This window comes from Topomyia yanbarensis, chromosome 2 (assembly GCF_030247195.1).
Source record: "Topomyia yanbarensis strain Yona2022 chromosome 2, ASM3024719v1, whole genome shotgun sequence".
In the NCBI taxonomy this organism is placed as follows: Eukaryota; Metazoa; Arthropoda; class Insecta; order Diptera; family Culicidae; genus Topomyia; species Topomyia yanbarensis.
In genome coordinates this window covers 256,897,281-256,919,663 of record NC_080671.1, presented here as the reverse complement: position 1 = coordinate 256,919,663, position 22,383 = coordinate 256,897,281, and the positions used below count along the sequence as shown (strand labels likewise).

Genomic DNA, 22,383 nt, shown 5'->3' with positions numbered 1-22,383 from the left:
AAAATTCCAAAAATTCTAAAATTCCAGAAATTCTAAAATTCCAAAAATTCTACAATTCCAAAAATTCTAAAATTCCAAAAATTCTAAAATTCCAAAAATTCTAAAATTCCAAAAATTCTAAAATTCCAAAAATTCCAAAAATTCCAAAAATTCTAAAATTCTAAAATCCCAAAAATTCTAAAATTCCAAAACTTCCAAATATTCTAAAATTCCAAAAATTCTAAAATTCCAAAAATTCTAAAATTCCAAAAATTCTAAAATTCCAAAAGTTCTAAAATTCCAAAAATTCTAAAATTCCGAAAATTCTTAAATTCCAAAAATTCTAAAATTCCAAAAATTCCAAAAATTCCAAAAATTCTAAAATCCCAAAAATTCTAAAATTCCAAATATTCTAAAATTCCAAAAATTCTAAAATTCCAAAAATTCTAAAATTCTAAAATTCCAAAAATTCTAAAACTCCAAAAATTCTAAAATTCCAAAAATTCTAAAATTCCAAAAATTCTATAATTCCAAAAATTCTAAAATTCCAAAAATTCTAAAATTCCAAAAATTCTAAAATTCCAAAAATTCTAAAATTCCAAAAATTCTAAAATTCCAAAAATTCTAAAATTCCAAAAGCTCTTGAATTCCAAAAATCCTCTAAAATTCCAAAAATTCTAAAATTCCAAAAATTCTAAAATTTCAAAAATTCTAAAATTCCAAAAATTCTAAAATTCCAAAAATTCTAAAATTCCAAAAATTCTAAAATTCCAAAAATTCTAAAATTCCAAAAATTCCAAAAATTCTAAAATTCCAAAAATTCTAAAATTCCAAAAATTCCAAAAATTCCAAAAATTCCAAAACTTCTAAAATTCTAAAATTCCAAAAATTCTAAAATTCCAAAAATTCTAAAATTCTAAAATCCCAAAAATTCTAAAATTCCAAAAATTCCAAATATTCTAAAATTCCAAAAATTCTAAAATTCCAAAAATTCTAATATTCCAAAAATTCTAAAATTCCAAAAATTCGAAAATTCCAAAAGTTCTAGAATTCCAAAAGTTCTAAAATTCCAAAAATTCTAAAATTCCGAAAATTCTTAAATTCCAAAAATTCTAAAATTCCAAAAATTCTAAAATTCTAAAATCCCAAAAATTCTAAAATTCCAAATATTCTAAAATTCCAAAAATTCTAAAATTCCAAAAATTCTAAAATTCTAAAATTCCAAAAATTCTAAAACTCCAAAAATTCTAAAATTCCAAAAATTCTAAAATTCCAAGAATTCTATAATTCCAAAAATTCCAAAAATTCTAAAATTCCAAAAATTCTAAAATTCCAAAAATTCTAAAGTTCCAAAAGCTCTTAAATTCCAAAAATCCTCTAAAATTCCAAAAATTCTAAAATTCCAAAAATTCTAAAATTCCAAAAATTCTGAAATTCAAAAAATTCTAAAATTCCAAAAATTCTAAAATTCCAAAAATTCTAAAATTCCAAAAATTCTAAAATTCCAAAAATTCCAAAAATTCTAAAATTCCAAATATTCTAAAATTCCAAAAATTCTAAAATTCCAAAATTCTAAAATTCCAAAAATTCTAAAATTCCAAAAATTCTACAATTCCAAAAATTCTAAAATTCCAAAAAATTCTAAAATTCCAAAAATTCGAAAATTCCAAAAATTCTAAAATTCCAAAAATTCTAAAATTCCAAATATTCTAAAATTCCAATTATTCTAAAATTCCAAAAATTCTAAAATTCTAAAATTCCAAAAGTTCTTAAATTCCAAAAATTCTAAAATTCCAAAAATTCTAAAATTCCAAAAATTCTAAAATTCCAAAAATTCTACAATTCCAAAAATTCTAAAATTCCAAAAATTCTAAAATTCCAAAAATTCTAAAATTCCAAAAATTCTAAAATTCCAAAAATTCTAAAATTCCAAAAATTCTAAAGTTCCAAAAATTCTAAAATTCTAAATTTTAGAATTTTAAATTCCAAAAATTCTAAAATTCCAAAAATTCTAAAATTCCAGAAATTCTAAAATTCCAAAAATTCTACAATTCCAAAAATTCTAAAATTCCAAAAATTCTAAAATTCCAAAAATTCTAAAATTCCAAAAATTCTAAAATTTCAAAAATTCTAAAATAATATTCCAAAAATTGTAAAATAATATTCCAAAAATTGTAAAATTCTAAAATTCCAAAAATTCTAAAATTCTAAAATTCCAAAATTCTAAAATTCCAAAAATTCTAAAATTCCAAAAATTCTAAAATTCCAAAAATTCTAAAATTCCAAAAATTCTGAAATTCCAAAAATTCTAAAATTCCAAAAATTCTAAAATTTCAAAAATTCTAAAATTCCAAAAATTCGAAAATTCCAAAAATTCTAAAATTCCAAAAATTCTAAAATTCCAAATATTCTAAAATTCCAATTATTCTAAAATTCCAAAAATTCTAAAATTCTAAAATTCCAAAAGTTCTTAAATTCCAAAAATTCTAAAATTCCAAAAAATCCAAAAGTTCTAAAATTCCAAAAATTCTAAAATCCCAAATATTCTAAAATTCCAATTATTCTAAAATTCCAAAAATTCTAAAATTCTAAAATTCCAAAAGTTCTTAAATTCCAAAAATTCTAAAATTCCAAAAATTCTAAAATTCCAAAAATACTTCAATTCCAAAAATTCTAAAATTCCAAAGATTCTAAAATTCCAAAAATTCTAAAATTCCAAAAATTCTAAAATTCCAAAAATTCTAAAATTCCAAAGATTCTAAAATTCCAAAAATTAGAAAATTCCAAAAATTCTAAAATTCCAGAAATTCTAAAATTCCAAAAATTCTACAATTCCAAAAATTCTAAAATTCCAAAAATTCTAAAATTCCAAAAATTCTAAAATTCCAAAAATTCTAAAATTCCAAAAATTCTAAAATTCCAAAAATTCCAAAAATTCCAAAAATTCTAAAATTCTAAAATCCCAAAAATTCTAAAATTCCAAAACTTCCAAATATTCTAAAATTCCAAAAATTCTAAAATTCCAAAAATTCTAAAATTCCAAAAATTCTAAAATTCCAAAAGTTCTAAAATTCCAAAAATTCTAAAATTCCGAAAATTCTTAAATTCCAAAAATTCTAAAATTCCAAAAATTCCAAAAATTCCAAAAATTCTAAAATCCCAAAAATTCTAAAATTCCAAATATTCTAAAATTCCAAAAATTGTAAAATTCCAAAAATTCTAAAATTCTAAAATTCCAAAAATTCTAAAACTCCAAAAATTCTAAAATTCCAAAAATTCTAAAATTCCAAAAATTCTATAATTCCAAAAATTCTAAAATTCCAAAAATTCTAAAATTCCAAAAATTCTAAAATTCCAAAAATTCTAAAATTCCAAAAATTCTAAAATTCCAAAAATTCTAAAATTCCAAAAGCTCTTAAATTCCAAAAATCCTCTAAAATTCCAAAAATTCTAAAATTCCAAAAATTCTAAAATTTCAAAAATTCTAAAATTCCAAAAATTCTAAAATTCCAAAAATTCTAAAATTCCAAAAATTCTAAAATTCCAAAAATTCTAAAATTCCAAAAATTCCAAAAATTCTAAAATTCCAAAAATTCTAAAATTCCAAAAATTCCAAAAATTCCAAAAATTCCAAAAATTCTAAAATTCTAAAATTCCAAAAATTCTAAAATTCCAAAAATTCTAAAATTCTAAAATCCCAAAAATTCTAAAATTCCAAAAATTCCAAAAATTCTAAAATTCCAAGAATTCTAAAATTCCACAAATTCTAAAATTCCAAAAATTCTAAAATTCGAAAAATTCTAAAATCCAAAAATTCTAAAATTCCAAAAATTCTAAAATTCCAAAAATTCTAAGATTCCAAATATTCTAAAATTCCAAAAATTCGAAAAATTCTAAAATTCAAAAAATTCCAAAATTCCAAAAATTCTAAAATCCCACAAAAATTCTAAAATTCCCGAAATTCTAAAATTCCAAAAATTCTAAAATTCCAAAAATTCTTAAATTCCAAAAATTGTAAAATTCTAAAATTCCAAAAATTCTAATATTCCAAAAATTCTAAAAATTCGAAAACTCCAAAAATTCGAAAACTCCAAAAATGCTAAAATTCCAAAAATTCTAAAATTCCAAAAATTCTAAAATTCCAAAATATCTAAAATTCCAAAAATTATAAAATTCCAGAAATTCTAAAATTCCAAAAATTCTAAAATTCCAAATAATTCTTAAATTCTAAAATTCCAAAAATTCTAAAATTCCAAAAATTCTAAAATTCCAAAAGCTCTTAAATACCAAAAATCCTAAAATTCCAAAAATTCTAAAATTCTAAAATTTCAAAAATTCTAAAATTCCAAAAATTCTAAAATTCCAAAAATTCTAAAATTCCAAAAATTCAACAATTCCAAAAATTCTAAAATTCCAAAAATTCTAAAATTCCAAAAATTCTAAAATTCCAAAAATTCTAAAATTCCAAAAATTCTAAAATTCCAAAAATTCTAAAATTCCAAGAAATCTAAAATTCCAAAAATTCTAAAATTTCAAACATTCCACAAATTGTAAAATTCTAAAATTCCAAAAATTCTAAAATTCCAAAAATTCTAAAAATTCGAAAACTCCAAAAATTCGAAAACTCCAAAAATTCCAAAAATTCCAAAAATTCTAAAATTCAGAAAGTTCCAAAATTCCAAAAATTCTAAAATCCCAAAAATTCTAAAATCTTAAAATTTCTAAAGTTCCAAAAATTCTAAATTTCCAAAAATTCTAAAATTCCAAAGATTCTAAAATTCCAAAAATTCTAAAATTCCAAAAATTCTAAAATTCCAAAAATTCTAAAATTCCAAAAATTCTAAAATTCCAAAAATTCTAAAATTCCAAAAATTCTAAAATTCCAAAAATTCTGAAATTCCAAAAATTCTAAAATTCCAAAAATTCTAAAATCCAAAAATTCCAAAATTCCAAAAATTCTAAAATTCCAAAAGTTCTAAAATTCTGAAATCCCAAAAATTCTAAAATCCCAAAAATTCTAAAATCCCAAAAATTCTAAAATTCCAAAAATTCTTAATTTCCAAAAATTCTAAAATCCCAAAAATTCTAAAATCTTAAAATTTCTAAAGTTCCAAAAATGCTACAATTCCAAAAATTCTAAAATTCCAAAAATTCTAAAATTCCAAAAATTCTAAAATTCTAAAAATTTGAAAACTCCAAAAATTCCAAAAATTCTAAAATTCCAAAAGTTCTTACATTCCAAAAATTCTTAAATTCTAAAATTCCAAAAATTCTAAAATTCCAAAAATTCTAAAATTCCAAAAATTCTAAAATTCCAAAAATTCTAAAATTCCAAAAATTATAAAATTCCAAAAATTCTAAAATTCCAAAAATTGTAAAATTCTTAAATTCCAAAAATTCGAAAACTCCAAAAATTCGAAAACTCCAAAAATGCTAGAATTCCAAAAATTCTAAAATTCCAAAAATTCTAAAATTCTAAAATTCCAAAAATTCTAAAATTCCAAATATTCTAAAATTCCAAAAATTCTAAAATTCTAAAATTCCAAAAGTTCTTAAATTCCAAAAATTCTAAAATTCCAAAAATTCTAAAATTCCAAAAATTCTACAATTCTAAAATTCCAAAAATTCTAAAATTCCAAAAATTCTACAATTCCAAAAATTCTAAAATTCCAAAAATTCTAAAATTCCAAAAATTCCAAAAATTCTAAAATTCCAAAAATTCTAAAATTCCAAAAATTCTAAAATTCCAAAAATTCTAATATTCCAAAAATTCCAAAAATTCTAAAATTCCAAAAATTCTAAAATTCCAAAAATTTTAAAATTCCAAAAATTCTAAAATTCCAAAAATTCTAAAATTCCAAAAATTCTAAAATTCCAAAAATTCTAAAATTTCAAAAATTCTAAAATTCCAAAAATTCTAATATTCCAAAAATTGTAAAATTCTAAAATTCCAAAAATTCTAAAATTCCAAAAATTCTAAAAATTCGAAAACTCCAAAAATTCGAAAACTCCAAAAATGCTAAAATCCCAAAAATTCTAAAATTCCAAAAATTCTAAAATTCCGAAAGTTCCAAAAATCTAAAATTTCCAAAAATTCTAAAATTCCAAAGATTCTAAAATTCCAAAAATTCTAAAATTCCAAAAATTCTAAAATTCCAAAGCATCTAAAATTCCAAAAATTCTAAAATTCCAAAAATTCTAAAATTCCAAAAATTCCAAAATTCCAAAAAATTCTTAAATTCCAAAAATTCCAAAAATTCTAAAATTCCAAAAATTCTAAAATTCCAAAAATTCTAAAATTCCAAAAATTCTAAAATTCCAAAAATTCTAAAATTCCAAAATTTTAAAATTCCAAAATTCCAAAAATTCTAAAATTCCAAAAATTCTAAAATTCCAAAAATTCTGAAATTCCAAAAATTCTAAAATTCCAAAAATTCTAAAATTCCAAAAATTCTAAAATCCAAAAATTCGAAAAGTCCAAAAATTCTAAAATTCCGAAAATTCCAAAAATTCTAATATTCCAAAAATTGTAAAATTCTAAAATTCCAAAAATTCTAAAATTCTAAAATTCCAAAATTCTAAAATTCCAAAAATTCTAAAATTCCAAAAATTCTAAAATTCCAAAAATTCTAAAATTCCAAAAATTCTGAAATTCCAAAAATTCTAAAATTCCAAAAATTCTAAAATTTCAAAAATTCTAAAATTCCAAAAATTCGAAAATTCCAAAAATTCTAAAATTCCAAAAATTCTAAAATTCCAAATATTCTAAAATTCCAATTATTCTAAAATTCCAAAAATTCTAAAATTCTAAAATTCCAAAAGTTCTTAAATTCCAAAAATTCTAAAATTCCAAAAATTCTAAAATTCCAAAAATTCTACAATTCCAAAAATTCTAAAATTCCAAAAATTCTAAAATTCCAAAAATTCTAAAATTCTAAAAATACTAAAATTCCAAAAATTCTAAAATTCCAAAAATTCTAAAATTCCAAAAATTCTAAAATTCCAAAAATTCTAAAATTCCAAAAATTCTAAAATTCCAGAAATTCTAAAATTCCAAAAATTCTACAATTCCAAAAATTCTAAAATTCCAAAAATTCTAAAATTCCAAAAATTCTAAAATTCCAAAAATTCTAAAATTCCAAAAATTCCAAAAATTCCAAAAATTCTAAAATTCTAAAATCCCAAAAATTCTAAAATTCCAAAACTTCCAAATATTCTAAAATTCCAAAAATTCTAAAATTCCAAAAATTCTAAAATTCCAAAAATTCTAAAATTCCAAAAGTTCTAAAATTCCAAAAATTCTAAAATTCCGAAAATTCTTAAATTCCAAAAATTCTAAAATTCCAAAAATTCCAAAAATTCCAAAAATTCTAAAATCCCAAAAATTCTAAAATTCCAAATATTCTAAAATTCCAAAAATTCTAAAATTCCAAAAATTCTAAAATTCTAAAATTCCAAAAATTCTAAAACTCCAAAAATTCTAAAATTCCAAAAATTCTAAAATTCCAAAAATTCTATAATTCCAAAAATTCTAAAATTCCAAAAATTCTAAAATTCCAAAAATTCTAAAATTCCAAAAATTCTAAAATTCCAAAAATTCTAAAATTCCAAAAATTCTAAAATTCCAAAAGCTCTTGAATTCCAAAAATCCTCTAAAATTCCAAAAATTCTAAAATTCCAAAAATTCTAAAATTTCAAAAATTCTAAAATTCCAAAAATTCTAAAATTCCAAAAATTCTAAAATTCCAAAAATTCTAAAATTCCAAAAATTCTAAAATTCCAAAAATTCCAAAAATTCTAAAATTCCAAAAATTCTAAAATTCCAAAAATTCCAAAAATTCCAAAACTTCTAAAATTCTAAAATTCCAAAAATTCTAAAATTCCAAAAATTCTAAAATTCTAAAATCCCAAAAATTCTAAAATTCCAAAAATTCCAAATATTCTAAAATTCCAAAAATTCTAAAATTCCAAAAATTCTAATATTCCAAAAATTCTAAAATTCCAAAAATTCGAAAATTCCAAAAGTTCTAGAATTCCAAAAGTTCTAAAATTCCAAAAATTCTAAAATTCCGAAAATTCTTAAATTCCAAAAATTCTAAAATTCCAAAAATTCTAAAATTCTAAAATCCCAAAAATTCTAAAATTCCAAATATTCTAAAATTCCAAAAATTCTAAAATTCCAAAAATTCTAAAATTCTAAAATTCCAAAAATTCTAAAACTCCAAAAATTCTAAAATTCCAAAAATTCTAAAATTCCAAGAATTCTATAATTCCAAAAATTCCAAAAATTCTAAAATTCCAAAAATTCTAAAATTCCAAAAATTCTAAAATTCCAAAAGCTCTTAAATTCCAAAAATCCTCTAAAATTCCAAAAATTCTAAAATTCCAAAAATTCTAAAATTCCAAAAATTCTGAAATTCAAAAAATTCTAAAATTCCAAAAATTCTAAAATTCCAAAAATTCTAAAATTCCAAAAATTCTAAAATTCCAAAAATTCCAAAAATTCTAAAATTCCAAATATTCTAAAATTCCAAAAATTCTAAAATTCCAAAATTCTAAAATTCCAAAAATTCTAAAATTCCAAAAATTCTACAATTCCAAAAATTCTAAAATTCCAAAAAATTCTAAAATTCCAAAAATTCGAAAATTCCAAAAATTCTAAAATTCCAAAAATTCTAAAATTCCAAATATTCTAAAATTCCAATTATTCTAAAATTCCAAAAATTCTAAAATTCTAAAATTCCAAAAGTTCTTAAATTCCAAAAATTCTAAAATTCCAAAAATTCTAAAATTCCAAAAATTCTAAAATTCCAAAAATTCTACAATTCCAAAAATTCTAAAATTCCAAAAATTCTAAAATTCCAAAAATTCTAAAATTCCAAAAATTCTAAAATTCCAAAAATTCTAAAATTCCAAAAATTCTAAAGTTCCAAAAATTCTAAAATTCTAAATTTTAGAATTTTAAATTCCAAAAATTCTAAAATTCCAAAAATTCTAAAATTCCAGAAATTCTAAAATTCCAAAAATTCTACAATTCCAAAAATTCTAAAATTCCAAAAATTCTAAAATTCCAAAAATTCTAAAATTCCAAAAATTCTAAAATTTCAAAAATTCTAAAATAATATTCCAAAAATTGTAAAATAATATTCCAAAAATTGTAAAATTCTAAAATTCCAAAAATTCTAAAATTCTAAAATTCCAAAATTCTAAAATTCCAAAAATTCTAAAATTCCAAAAATTCTAAAATTCCAAAAATTCTAAAATTCCAAAAATTCTGAAATTCCAAAAATTCTAAAATTCCAAAAATTCTAAAATTTCAAAAATTCTAAAATTCCAAAAATTCGAAAATTCCAAAAATTCTAAAATTCCAAAAATTCTAAAATTCCAAATATTCTAAAATTCCAATTATTCTAAAATTCCAAAAATTCTAAAATTCTAAAATTCCAAAAGTTCTTAAATTCCAAAAATTCTAAAATTCCAAAAAATCCAAAAGTTCTAAAATTCCAAAAATTCTAAAATCCCAAATATTCTAAAATTCCAATTATTCTAAAATTCCAAAAATTCTAAAATTCTAAAATTCCAAAAGTTCTTAAATTCCAAAAATTCTAAAATTCCAAAAATTCTAAAATTCCAAAAATACTTCAATTCCAAAAATTCTAAAATTCCAAAGATTCTAAAATTCCAAAAATTCTAAAATTCCAAAAATTCTAAAATTCCAAAAATTCTAAAATTCCAAAGATTCTAAAATTCCAAAAATTCTAAAATTCCAAAAATTCTAAAATTCCAGAAATTCTAAAATTCCAAAAATTCTACAATTCCAAAAATTCTAAAATTCCAAAAATTCTAAAATTCCAAAAATTCTAAAATTCCAAAAATTCTAAAATTCCAAAAATTCCAAAAATTCCAAAAATTCTAAAATTCTAAAATCCCAAAAATTCTAAAATTCCAAAACTTCCAAATATTCTAAAATTCCAAAAATTCTAAAATTCCAAAAATTCTAAAATTCCAAAAGTTCTAAAATTCCAAAAATTCTAAAATTCCGAAAATTCTTAAATTCCAAAAATTCTAAAATTCCAAAAATTCCAAAAATTCCAAAAATTCTAAAATCCCAAAAATTCTAAAATTCCAAATATTCTAAAATTCCAAAAATTGTAAAATTCCAAAAATTCTAAAATTCTAAAATTCCAAAAATTCTAAAACTCCAAAAATTCTAAAATTCCAAAAATTCTAAAATTCCAAAAATTCTATAATTCCAAAAATTCTAAAATTCCAAAAATTCTAAAATTCCAAAAATTCTAAAATTCCAAAAATTCTAAAATTCCAAAAATTCTAAAATTCCAAAAATTCTAAAATTCCAAAAGCTCTTAAATTCCAAAAATCCTCTAAAATTCCAAAAATTCTAAAATTCCAAAAATTCTAAAATTTCAAAAATTCTAAAATTCCAAAAATTCTAAAATTCCAAAAATTCTAAAATTCCAAAAATTCTAAAATTCCAAAAATTCTAAAATTCCAAAAATTCCAAAAATTCTAAAATTCCAAAAATTCTAAAATTCCAAAAATTCCAAAAATTCCAAAAATTCCAAAAATTCTAAAATTCTAAAATTCCAAAAATTCTAAAATTCCAAAAATTCTAAAATTCTAAAATCCCAAAAATTCTAAAATTCCAAAAATTCCAAATATTCTAAAATTCCAAAAATTCTAAAATTCCAAAAATTCTAAAATTCCAAAAATTCGAAAATTCCAAAAGTTCTAGAATTCAAAAAGTTCTAAAATTCCAAAAATTCTAAAATTCCGAAAATTCTTAAATTCCAAAAATTCTAAAATTCCAAAAATTCTAAAATTCTAAAATCCCAAAAATTCTAAAATTCCAAATATTCTAAAATTCCAAAAATTCTAAAATTCCAAAAATTCTAAAATTCTAAAATTCCAAAAATTCTAAAACTCCAAAAATTCTAAAATTCCAAAAATTCTAAAATTCCAAGAATTCTATAATTCCAAAAATTCCAAAAATTCTAAAATTCCAAAAATTCTAAAATTCCAAAAATTCTAAAATTCCAAAAGCTCTTAAATTCCAAAAATCCTCTAAAATTCCAAAAATTCTAAAATTCCAAAAATTCTAAAATTCCAAAAATTCTGAAATTCAAAAAATTCTAAAATTCCAAAAATTCTAAAATTCCAAAAATTCTAAAATTCCAAAAATTCTAAAATTCCAAAAATTCCAAAAATTCTAAAATTCCAAATATTCTAAAATTCCAAAAATTCTAAAATTCCAAAATTCTAAAATTCCAAAAATTCTAAAATTCCAAAAATTCTAAAATTCCAAAAATTCTAAAATTCCAAATATTCTGAAATTCCAAAAATTCTACAATTCCAAAAATTCTAAAATTCCAAAAAATTCTAAAATTCCAAAAATTCGAAAATTCCAAAAATTCTAAAATTCCAAAAATTCTAAAATTCCAAATATTCTAAAATTCCAATTATTCTAAAATTCCAAAAATTCTAAAATTCTAAAATTCCAAAAGTTCTTAAATTCCAAAAATTCTAAAATTCCAAAAATTCTAAAATTCCAAAAATTCTAAAATTCCAAAAATTCTACAATTCCAAAAATTCTAAAATTCCAAAAATTCTAAAATTCCAAAAATTCTAAAATTCCAAAAATTCTAAAGTTCCAAAAATTCTAAAATTCTAAATTTTAGAATTTTAAATTCCAAAAATTCTAAAATTCCAAAAATTCTAAAATTCCAGAAATTCTAAAATTCCAAAAATTCTACAATTCCAAAAATTCTAAAATTCCAAAAATTCTAAAATTCCAAAAATTCTAAAATTCCAAAAATTCTAAAATTTCAAAAATTCTAAAATTCCAAAAATTCTAAAATTCCAAAAATTCTAAAATTCCAAAAATTCTAAAATTCCAAAAAATTCTTAAATTCCAAAGATTCCAAAAATTCTAAAATTCCAAAAAATCTAAAATTCCAAAAATTCTAAAATTCCAAAAATTCTAAAATTCCAAAAATTCTAAAATTCCAAAATTCCACAAATTCTAAAATTCCAAAGAATCCAAAAGTTCTAAAATTCCAAAAATTCTAAAATCCCAAAATTTCTAAAATTCCAAAAATTCTAAAATTCCAAAAATACTAAAAATTCTAAAATTACAAATATTCTAAAATTCCAAAAATTCTAAAATTCCAAAAATTCTAAAATTCCAAAAATTCTAAAATTCCAAAAATTCTAAAATTCTAAAAATTTGAAAACTCCAAAAATTCTAAAATTCCAAAAATTCTAAAATTCCAAAAGTTCTTAAATTCCAAAAATTCTTAAATTCTAAAATTCCAAAAATTCTAAAATTCCAAAAATTCTAAAATTCCAAAAATTCTAAAATTCCAAAAATTCTAAAATTTAAAAAATTCTAAAATTCCAAGAACTCTAAAATTCCAAAAGTTCTAAAATCCCAAAAATTCTAAAAATCCCAAAAATTCTAAAATCCCAAAAATTCTAAAATCCCAAAAATTCTAAAATTCCAAAAATTCCAAAAATACTAAAATTCTAAAGATTCTAAAATTCCAAAAATTCCAAAAATTCGAAAATTCCAAAAGTTCTAAAATTACAAAAATTCTAAAATTCTAAAATTCCAAAAATTCTAAAATTCCAAAAATTCTAAAATTCCAAAAATTCTGAAATTCCAAAAATTCTAAAATTCCAAAAATTCTAAAATCCAAAAATTCTAAAATTCCAAAAATTCTAAAATTCCAAAAGTTCTAAAATTCTGAAATCCCAAAAATTCTAATATTCCAAAAATTCTAAAATCCAAAAATTCTAAAATTCCAAAAATTCTAAAATTCCAAAAATTCTAAAATTCCAAAAATTCGAAAACTCCACAAATTCGAAAACTCCAAAAATGCTAGAATTCCAAAAATTCTAAAATTCCAAAAGTTCCAAAATTCCAAAAATTCTAAAATTCCAAAAATTCTAAAATTCCACATATTCTAAAATTCCAAAAATTCTACAATTCCACAAAAATTCTAAAATTCTTAAAATTCCAAAAATTCTATAATTCCAAAAATTTCAAAATTTCCAAGAATTCCAAAAATACTACAATCCAAAAATTCCAAAAATTCTAAAATTCTAAAATTCTAAAATTCTAAAATTCTAAAATTCTAAAATTCCAAAAATTCTAAAATTCCAAAAATTCTAAAATTCCAAAAATTCCAAAAATTCCAAAAATTCTAAAATCCCAAAAATTCTAAAATTCCAAATATTCTAAAATTCCAAAAATTCTAAAATTCCAAAAATTCTAAAATTCTTAAAATTCTAAAATTCCAAAAGTTCTAAAATTCCAAAAATTCTAAAATTCCAAAAATTCTTAAATTCCAAAAATTCTAAAATTCCAAAAATTCTAAAATTCCAAATATTCTAAAATTCCAAAATTTCTAAAATTCCAAAAATTCTAAAATTCCAAAAATTCTAAAATTCTAAAATTCTAAAATTCCAAAAATTCTAAAACTCCAAAAATTCTAAAATTCCAAAAATTCTATAATTCCAAAAATTCTAAAATTCCAAAAATTCTAAGATTCCAAAAATTCTAAAATTCCAAAAATTCTAAAATTCCAAAAGCTCTTAAGTTCCAAAAATCCTAAAATTCCAAAAATTCTAAAATACCAAAAATTCTAATATTTCAAAAATTCTAAAATTCCAAAAATTCTGAAATTCCAAGAACTCTAAAATTCCAAAAATTCTAAAATCCCAAAAATTCTAAAATCCCAAAAATTCTAAAATCCCAAAAATTCTAAAATTCCAAAAATTCCAAAAATACTAAAATTCTAAAGATTCTAAAATTCCAAAAATTCGAAAATTCCAAAAGTTCTAAAATTCCAAAAATTCTAAAATTCAAAAATTTCAATTCCAAAAATTCTAAAATTCCAAAAAATTCTTAAATTCCAAAAATTCTAAAATTCCAAAAATTCTAAAATCCCAAAAATTCTAAAATTCCAAAATTTCTTATATTCCAAAAATTCTACAATTCCAAAAATTCTAAAATTCCAAAAATTCTACAATTCCAAAAATTCTAAAATTCCAAAAATTCTAAAATTCCAAAAATTCTAAAATTCCAAAAATTCTAAAATTCCAAAAATTCTAAAATTCTAAAAATTCCAAAAATTCTAAAATTCCAAAAATTCTAAAATTCCAAAAATTCTAAAATTCCAAAATTCTAAAATTCCAAAAATTCTAAAATTCCAAAAATTCTAAAATTCCAAAAATTCTAAAATTCCAAAAGTTCTTAAATTCCAAAAATTCTAAAATTCCAAAAATTCTAAAATTCCAAAAATTCTAAAATTCCAAAAATTCTAAAATTCCAAAAATTCTAAAATTCCAAAAATTCTAAAATTCCAAAAATTCTAAAATTCTAAAATTCCAAAAATTCTAAAATTCCAAAAATTCTAAAATTCCAAAAATTCAAAAATTCCAAAAATTCTAAAATTCCAAAAATTCTAAAATTCCAAAAATTCTAAAATTCCAAAAATTCTACAATTCCAAAAATTCTAAAATTCTAAAATTCCAAAAATTCTAAAATTCCAAAAGTTCTAAAATTCCAAAAATTCTAAAATTCCAAAAATTCTAAAATTCCAAAAATTCTAAAATTCCAAAAATTCTAAAATTCCAAAAATTCTAAAATTCCAAAAATTCTAAAATTCCAAAAATTCTAAAATTCCAAAAATTCTAAAATTCCAAAAATTCTAAAATTCCAAAAAATTCTTAAATTCCAAAGATTCCAAAAATTCTAACATTCCAAAAATTCTAAAATTCCAAAAATTCTAAAATTCCAAAAATTCTAAAATTCCAAAAATTCTAAAATTCCAAAAGTTCTTAAATTCCAAAAATTCTAAAATTCCAAAAATTCTAAAATTCCAAAAATTCTAAAATTCCAAAAGTTCTTAAATTCCAAAAATTCTAAAATTCCAAAAATTCTAAAATTCCAAAAATTCTAAAATTCCAAAAATTCTAAAATTCCAAAAATTCTAAAATTCCAAAAATTCTAAAATTCTAAAATTCCAAAAATTCTAAAATTCCAAAAATTCTAAAATTCCAAAAATTCTAAAATTCCAAAAATTCTAAAATTCCAAAAATTCTAAAATTCCAAAAATTCTACAATTCCAAAAATTCTAAAATTCCAAAAATTCTAAAATTCCAAAAGTTCTAAAATTCCAAAAATTCTAAAATTCCAAAAATTCTAAAATTCCAAAAATTCTAAAATTCCAAAAATTCTAAAATTCCAAAAAATTCTTAAATTCCAAAGATTCCAAAAATTCTAAAATTCCAAAAATTCTAAAATTCCAAAAATTCTAAAATTCCAAAAATTCTAAAATTCCAAAAATTCTAAAATTCCAAAAATTCTAAAATTCCAAAATTCCACAAATTCTAAAATTCCAAAGAATCCAAAAGTTCTAAAATTCCAAAAATTCTAAAATCCCAAAATTTCTAAAATTCCAAAAATTCTAAAATTCCAAAAATACTAAAAATTCTAAAATTACAAATATTCTAAAATTCCAAAAATTCTAAAATTCCAAAAATTCTAAAATTCCAAAAATTTCCAAAATTCTAAAATTCTAAAAATTTGAAAACTCCAAAAATTCTAAAATTCCAAAAATTCTAAAATTCCAAAAGTTCTAAAATTCCTAAAATTCCAAAAATCCTAAAATTCCAAAGATTCTAAAATTCCAGAAATTCTAAATTTCCAAAAATTCTGAAATTCCAAAAATTCTAAAATTCCAAATATTCTAAAATTCTAAAATTCTAAAATTCCAAAAATTCTAAAATTCCAAAAATTTTAAAATTCCAAAAATTCTAAAATTCCAAAAATTCTAAAATTCCAACAAAATTCTAAAATTCCAAAAGTTCTAAAATTCCAAGAATTCTAAAATTCCAAAAATTCTAAAATTCCAAAAATTCTAAAATTCCAAAAATTCTAAAATTCCAAAAATTCCAAAAATTCTAAAATTCCAAAAATTCTAAAATTCCAAAAATTCTAAAATTCCAAAAATTCTAAAATTCAAAAAATTCTAAAATTCCAAAAATTCTGAAATTCCAAAAATTCTGAAATTCCAAAAATTCTAAAATTCCTAAAATTCTAAAATCCAAAAATTCGAAAATTCCAAAATTCTAAAATCCCAAAAATTCTAAAATTCCAAATATTCTAAAATTCCAAAAATTCTAAAATTCCAAAATTTCTTAAATTCCAAAAATTCTACAATTCCTAAAATTCCAAAAATTCCAAAAATTCTAAAATTCCAAAAATTCTAAAATTCCAAAAATTCTAAAATTCCAAAAATTCTAAAATTCTAAAATTCAAAAATTCCAAAAATTCTAAAATTCCAAAAATTCTAAAATTCCAAAAATTCTAAAATTCCAAAAGTTCTAAAATTCCAAAAATTCTAAAATTCCAAAAATTCTTAAATTCCAAAAATTCTAAAATTCCAAAAATTCCAAAAATTCCAAAAATTCTAAAATCCCAAAAATTCTAAAATTCCAAATATTCTAAAATTCCAAAAATTCTAAAATTCCAAAAATTCTAAAATTCCAAAAATTCTAAAATTCCAAAAATTCTAAAATTCTAAAATTCTAAAATTCCAAAAATTCTAAAACTCCAAAAATTCTAAAATTCCAAAAATTCTAAAATTCCAAAAATTCTATAATTCCAAAAATTCTAAAATTCCAAAAATTCTAAAATTCCAAAAATTTTAAAATTCCAAAAATTCTAAAATTCCAAAAGTTCTTAAATTCCAAAAATTCTTAAATTCTAAAATTCCAAAAATTCTAAAATTCCAAAAATTCTAAAATTCAAAAAATTCTAAAATTCCAAGAACTCTAAAATTCCAAAAATTCTAAAATCCCAAAAATTCTAAAATCCCAAAAATTCTAAAATTCCAAAAATTCCAAAAATACTAAAATTCTAAAGATTCTAAAATTCCAAAAATTCGAAAATTCCAAAAGTTCTAAAATTACAAAAGTTCTAAAATTACAAAAATTCTAAAATTCAAAAATTCTAAAATTCCAAAAATTCTAAAATTCCAAAGATTCTAAAATTCTAGAAATTCTAAATTTCCAAAAATTCTGAAATTCCAAAAATTCTAAAATTCCAAATATTCTAAAATTCTAAAATTCCAAAAATTCCAAAATTCCAAAAATTCTAAAATTCCAAAAATTCTAAAATTCCAAAAAGCATCATTGCAGAATTGGCATCGAGGTGCCTCACTCCTCTCGAGTAAGTTGCTATGTGTAAACGCTGTGTGTCCTATTCGTAGTCTCGCTAATTTTACACTCTCCTGTCTGTTTCTTCCTGTCGCCTTGGTAAAAGGTATGACGGTGTTTTTAATTTCGCGTAGTTTGTTAAACTGTTCTTGGTCCCAATTCCGTTGCCACAAGCAGCATATACGATTTTTTATGACAGTTTTAAATTCATTTATGTCGATCGCCTTCTCCTCAATCTGTTCTGCTTTTAGGGCCTCCTTCGCCTCTCGGTCTGCCCTTTCATTCCCTGTGATTCCGATATGGCTTGGAACCCAACACACAATCACTTCTGTTCCGTTGTTCTTAGCTTTCCTGTACAGTGCTCCAACATCATCTTTCCATCTACTCCGAGTTTTCCACCTTTCAAGAGACGTGAGTACGCTCATGGAGTCGGTGCATATGAGAAAGGCTCCAATATGCTCTTGGTCTGCCACCCATGCTAATGCATCCTTTACTGCCATACTTTCAGCAGTGAATATGCTACACATATGGTGAATTCGTTTCTGGATCACCAGGTCTTCTGAAACTACGCTGTAGCCGCATCTGTCTTCCACCTTTGACCCATCCGTATAGATGCATTGGTGGATACGATACTTTGTACTTTTCAGTTTTTTGAACAGCAGTCGCAATTCTGCTGGTTGCGCTCCCTGCTTTGCTTTCAGAAATAGGCTCTTGTCTGTTGGAATGTTATGCCTCTCCCAAGGTGCAATACCTGGGCGCGTAAATCGTTTTAGCTTTGGCAGTGTTAATTGGAGTTCATTCAACACTTTATCTCCTCTGGATCCTGTTGAATTCACTTCCTTAGCCGTGCTCGGCATTGTTCCCCAAAGCTCTCCACTATCCTGTGTCTCTTCACTCGATGTGAAATCATCATTGCTTACCATCTCATTTTCCCTGCTGGTAGCGTCGTCCTGAACATCATCGATGGCTTTATCGGTGAAACACGTCATCGTGAACTGCACAGGACTGATCGAAGAGCGGACGCGCGCAGGTATACCGACTAACATGAGGGAAGCACTGGCGGAGAAAATTCTCACATTCTTCAAAGAAATCAAGCTATACAACGGAATCTAAATCTATTTTTGAAAAATGAAATGTACATATAGCTTCTCAACGGACCTAAATGACATTGGTTAAAAAGGTCCATAAATAAACAAAAAAAAAATTCCAAAAATTCTTAAATTCCAAAAATTCTACAATTCCAACAATTCTAAAATTCCAAAAATTCTAAAATTCCAAAAATTCTAAAATTCCAAAATTTCTAAAATTCCAAAAATTCTAAAATTCTAAAAATTCTAAAAATTTGAAAGCTCCAAAAATTCTAAAATTCCAAAAGTTCTAAAACTCCAAGAATTCTAAAATTCCTAAAATTCTAAAATTCCAAGAATTCTAAAATTCCAAAAATTCCAAAAATTCCAAAATTCCAAAAATTCTAAAATTCCAAAAAATCCAAAAGTTCTAAAATTCCAAAAATTCTAAAATCCCAAAATTTTTAAAATTCCAAAAAATTCTAAAATTCCAAAAATTCTAAAATTCCAAAAATACTAAAAATTCTAAAATTACAAAGATTCTAAAATTCCAAAAATTCTAAAATTCCAAAAATTCTAAAATTCCAAAAATTCTAAAATTCCAAAAATTCTAAAATTCCAAAAATTCTAAAATTCTAAAATTCTAAAATTCCAAAAATTCTAAAATTCCAAAAATTCTAAAATTCTAAAATTCCAAAAATTCTAAAATTCCAAAAATTCTAAAATTCCAAAAATTCTAAAATTCCAAAAATTCTAAAATTCCAAAATTCTAAAATTCCAAAAATTCTTAAATTCCAAAGATTCTAAAATTCCAAAAATCCTGAAATTCCAAAAATTCTAAAATTCTAAAATTCCAAAAATTCTAAAATTCCAAAAATTCTAAAATTCCAAAAATTCTAAAATTCCAAAATTCTAAAATTCCAAAAATTCTAAAATTCCAAAAATTCTAAAATTCAAAAATTCTAAAATTCCAAAAATTCTAAAATTCCAAAAATTCTAAAATTCCAAAAATTCTAAAATTCCAAAAATTCTAAAATTCCAAAAATTCTAAAATTCCAAAAATTCTAAAATTCTAAAATTTCAAAAATTCCAAAAATTCTAAAATTCTAAAATTCCAAAAATTCAAAAATTCTAAAATTCCAAAAATTCTAAAATTCCAAAAATTCTAAAATTCCAAAAATTCTTAAATTCCAAAAATTCTAAAATTCCAAAAATTCTAAAATTCAAAAAATTCTAAAATTCCAAGAACTCTAAAATTCCAAAAATTCTAAAATCCCAAAAATTCTAAAATCCCAAAAATTCTAAAATCCCAAAAATTCTAAAATTCCAAATATTCTAAAATTCCAAAGATCCTAAAATTCCAAAAATTCTAAAATTCCTAAAATTCTAAAATTCCAAAAGTGCTTAAATTCCAAAAATTCTAAAATTCCAAAAATTCTAAAATTCTAAAATTCCTAAAATTCTAAAATTACAAAAATTCTAAAATTACAAAAATTCTAAAATTCCAAAAATTCTAAAATTCCAAAAATTCTAAAATTCCAAAAATTCTACAATTCCAAAAATTCTAAAATTCCACAAATTCTAAAATTCCAAAATTTTCAAAATTCCACAAAAATTCTAAAATTTCAAAAATTCTAAAATTCCAAAAATTCTAAAATTCCAAAAATTCTTAAATTCTAAAATTCCAAAAATTCTAAAATTCCAAAATTCTAAAATTCCAAAAATTCTAAAATTCCAAAAATTCTAAAATCCCAAAAATTCTAAAATTCCAAGAATTCTAAAATTCCAGAAATTCTAAAATTTTAAAATTCCACAAATTCTAAAATTCCAAAAATTCAAAAACTCCAAAAATTCTAAAATTCCAAAAATTCTAAAATTCCAAAAATACTAAAATTCCAAAAATTCTAAAATTCCGAAAATTCTAAAATTCTAAAAATTCTATGATTCCAAAAATTTTAAAATTCCAAAAATTCTAAAATTCCAAAAATTCTAAAATTCCAAATCTTCTAAAATTCCAAAAATTCTAAAATTCTAAAAATTCCAAATTTCCAAAAATTCTGAAATTCCAAAAATTCTAAAATTCCAAAAATTCTAAAATTCCAAAATTCCAAAAATTCTAAAATTCCAAAAATTCTAAAACTCCAAAAATTCTAAAATTCCAAATATTCTAAAATTCCAAAGATTCTAAAATTCCAAAAATTCTAAAATTCCAAAAATTCTAAAATTCCAAAAGTGCTTAAATTCCAAAAATTCTAAAATTCCAAAAATTCTAAAATTCTAAAATTCCAAAAATTCTAAAATTACAAAAATTCTAAAATTCCAAAAATTCTAAAATTCCAAAAATTCTACAATTCCAAAAATTCTAAAATTCCACAAATTCTAAAATTCCAAAATTTTCTAAACTCCACAAAAATTCTAAAATTTCAAAAATTCCAAAAATTCTAAAATTCCAAAAATTCTAAAATTCCAAAAATTCTAAAATTCCAAAAATTCTTAAATTCTAAAATTCCAAAAATTCTAAAATTCCAAAAATTCTAAAATTCCAAAATTCTAAAATTCCAAAAATTCTAAAATTCCAAAAATTCTAAAATCCCAAAAATTCTAAAATTCCAAGAATTCTAAAATTCCAAGAATTCTAAAATTCCAGAAATTCTAAAATTTTAAAATTCCACAAATTCTAAAATTCCAAAAATTCGAAAACTCCAAAAATTCTAAAATTCCAAAAATTATAGGATTCTAAAAATTCTAAAATTCCAAAAATACTAAAATTCCAAAAATTCTAAAATTCCGAAGATTCTAAAATTCTAAAAATTCTATGATTCCAAAAATTTTAAAATTCCAAAAATTCTAAAATTCCAAAAATTCTAAAATTCCAAAACTTCTAAAATTCCAAAAATTCTAAAATTCCAAAAATTCTAAAATTCTAAAAATTCCAAATTTCCAAAAATTCTGAAATTCCAAAAATTCTAAAATTCCAAAATTCCAAAAATTCTAAAATTCCAAAAATTCTAAAACTCCAAAAATTCTAAAATTCCAAATATTCTGAAATTCCAAAAATTCTAAAATTCAAAAATTCTAAAATCCAAAAATTCTAAATTTCCAAAAATTCTAAAATTCCAAAAATTCCAAAATTCCAAAAATTCTAATATTCCAAAAATTCTAAATTTCAAAAAATTCTTAAATTCAAAAAAATCTGAAATTCAAAAAATTCTAAAATTCCAAAAATTGTAAAATTCCAAAAATTCTAAAATCCCAAAAATTCTAAAATCCCAAAAATTCTAAAATTCCAAAAATTCTAAAATTCCAAAAATTCTAAAATTCCAAAAATTCCAAATATTCTAAAATTCCAAAGATTCTAAAATTCCACAAATTCTAAAATTCCAAAAATTCTAAAATTCTTAAATTCTAAAGTTCTTAAATTCTAAAATTCCAAAAATTCTAAAATTCCAAAAATTCTAAAATTCCAAAATTCTAAAATTCCAAAAATTCTAAAATTCCGAAAATTTCAAATATTCTAAAATTCCAAAGATTCTAAAATTCCAAAAATTCTAAAATTCCAAAAGTTCTTAAATTCCAAAAATTCTAAAATTCCAAAACTTCTAAAATTCCAAAAATTCCAAAAATTCTAAAATTCTAAAAATTACAAATTTCCAAAAATTCTGAAATTCCGAAAATTCTAAAATCCCAAAAATTCTAAAATTCCAAAATTCCAAAAATTCTAAAATTCCAAAAATTCTAAAACTCCAAAAATTCTAAAATTCCAAAAATTCCAAATATTCTAAAATTCCAAAGATTCTAAAATTCCAAAAATTCTAAAATTCCAAAAGTGCTTAAATTCCAAAAATTCTAAAATTCCAAAAATTCTAAAATTCTAAAATTCCAAAAATTCTAAAATTCCAAAAATTCTAAAATTCCAAAAATTCTACAATTCCAAAAATTCTAAAATTCCACAAATTCTAAAATTCCAAAATTTTCAAAATTCCACAAAAATTCTAAAATTTCAAAAATTCCAAAAATTCTAAAATTCCAAAAATTCTAAAATTCCAAAAATTCTTAAATTCTAAAATTCCAAAAATTCTAAAATTCCAAAAAT

The 22,383-nt window shown here is 20.4% G+C and overlaps 1 protein-coding gene across 1 annotated transcript in view; it reads right to left on the bottom strand.

Moving 5' to 3' along the window:
- Window positions 1-18,212, bottom strand: part of LOC131680264 (liprin-alpha-1-like) — a 1,110,500-nt gene extending 1,092,288 nt beyond the window's left edge. Inside the window, exon 1 of the mRNA XM_058960981.1 lies at window positions 17,623-18,212. Coding sequence (XP_058816964.1) covers window positions 17,623-18,212 — 590 coding nt within the window. The remainder of the gene's footprint in view (window positions 1-17,622) is intronic.
- Window positions 18,213-22,383: the final 4,171 nt, after the last annotated feature.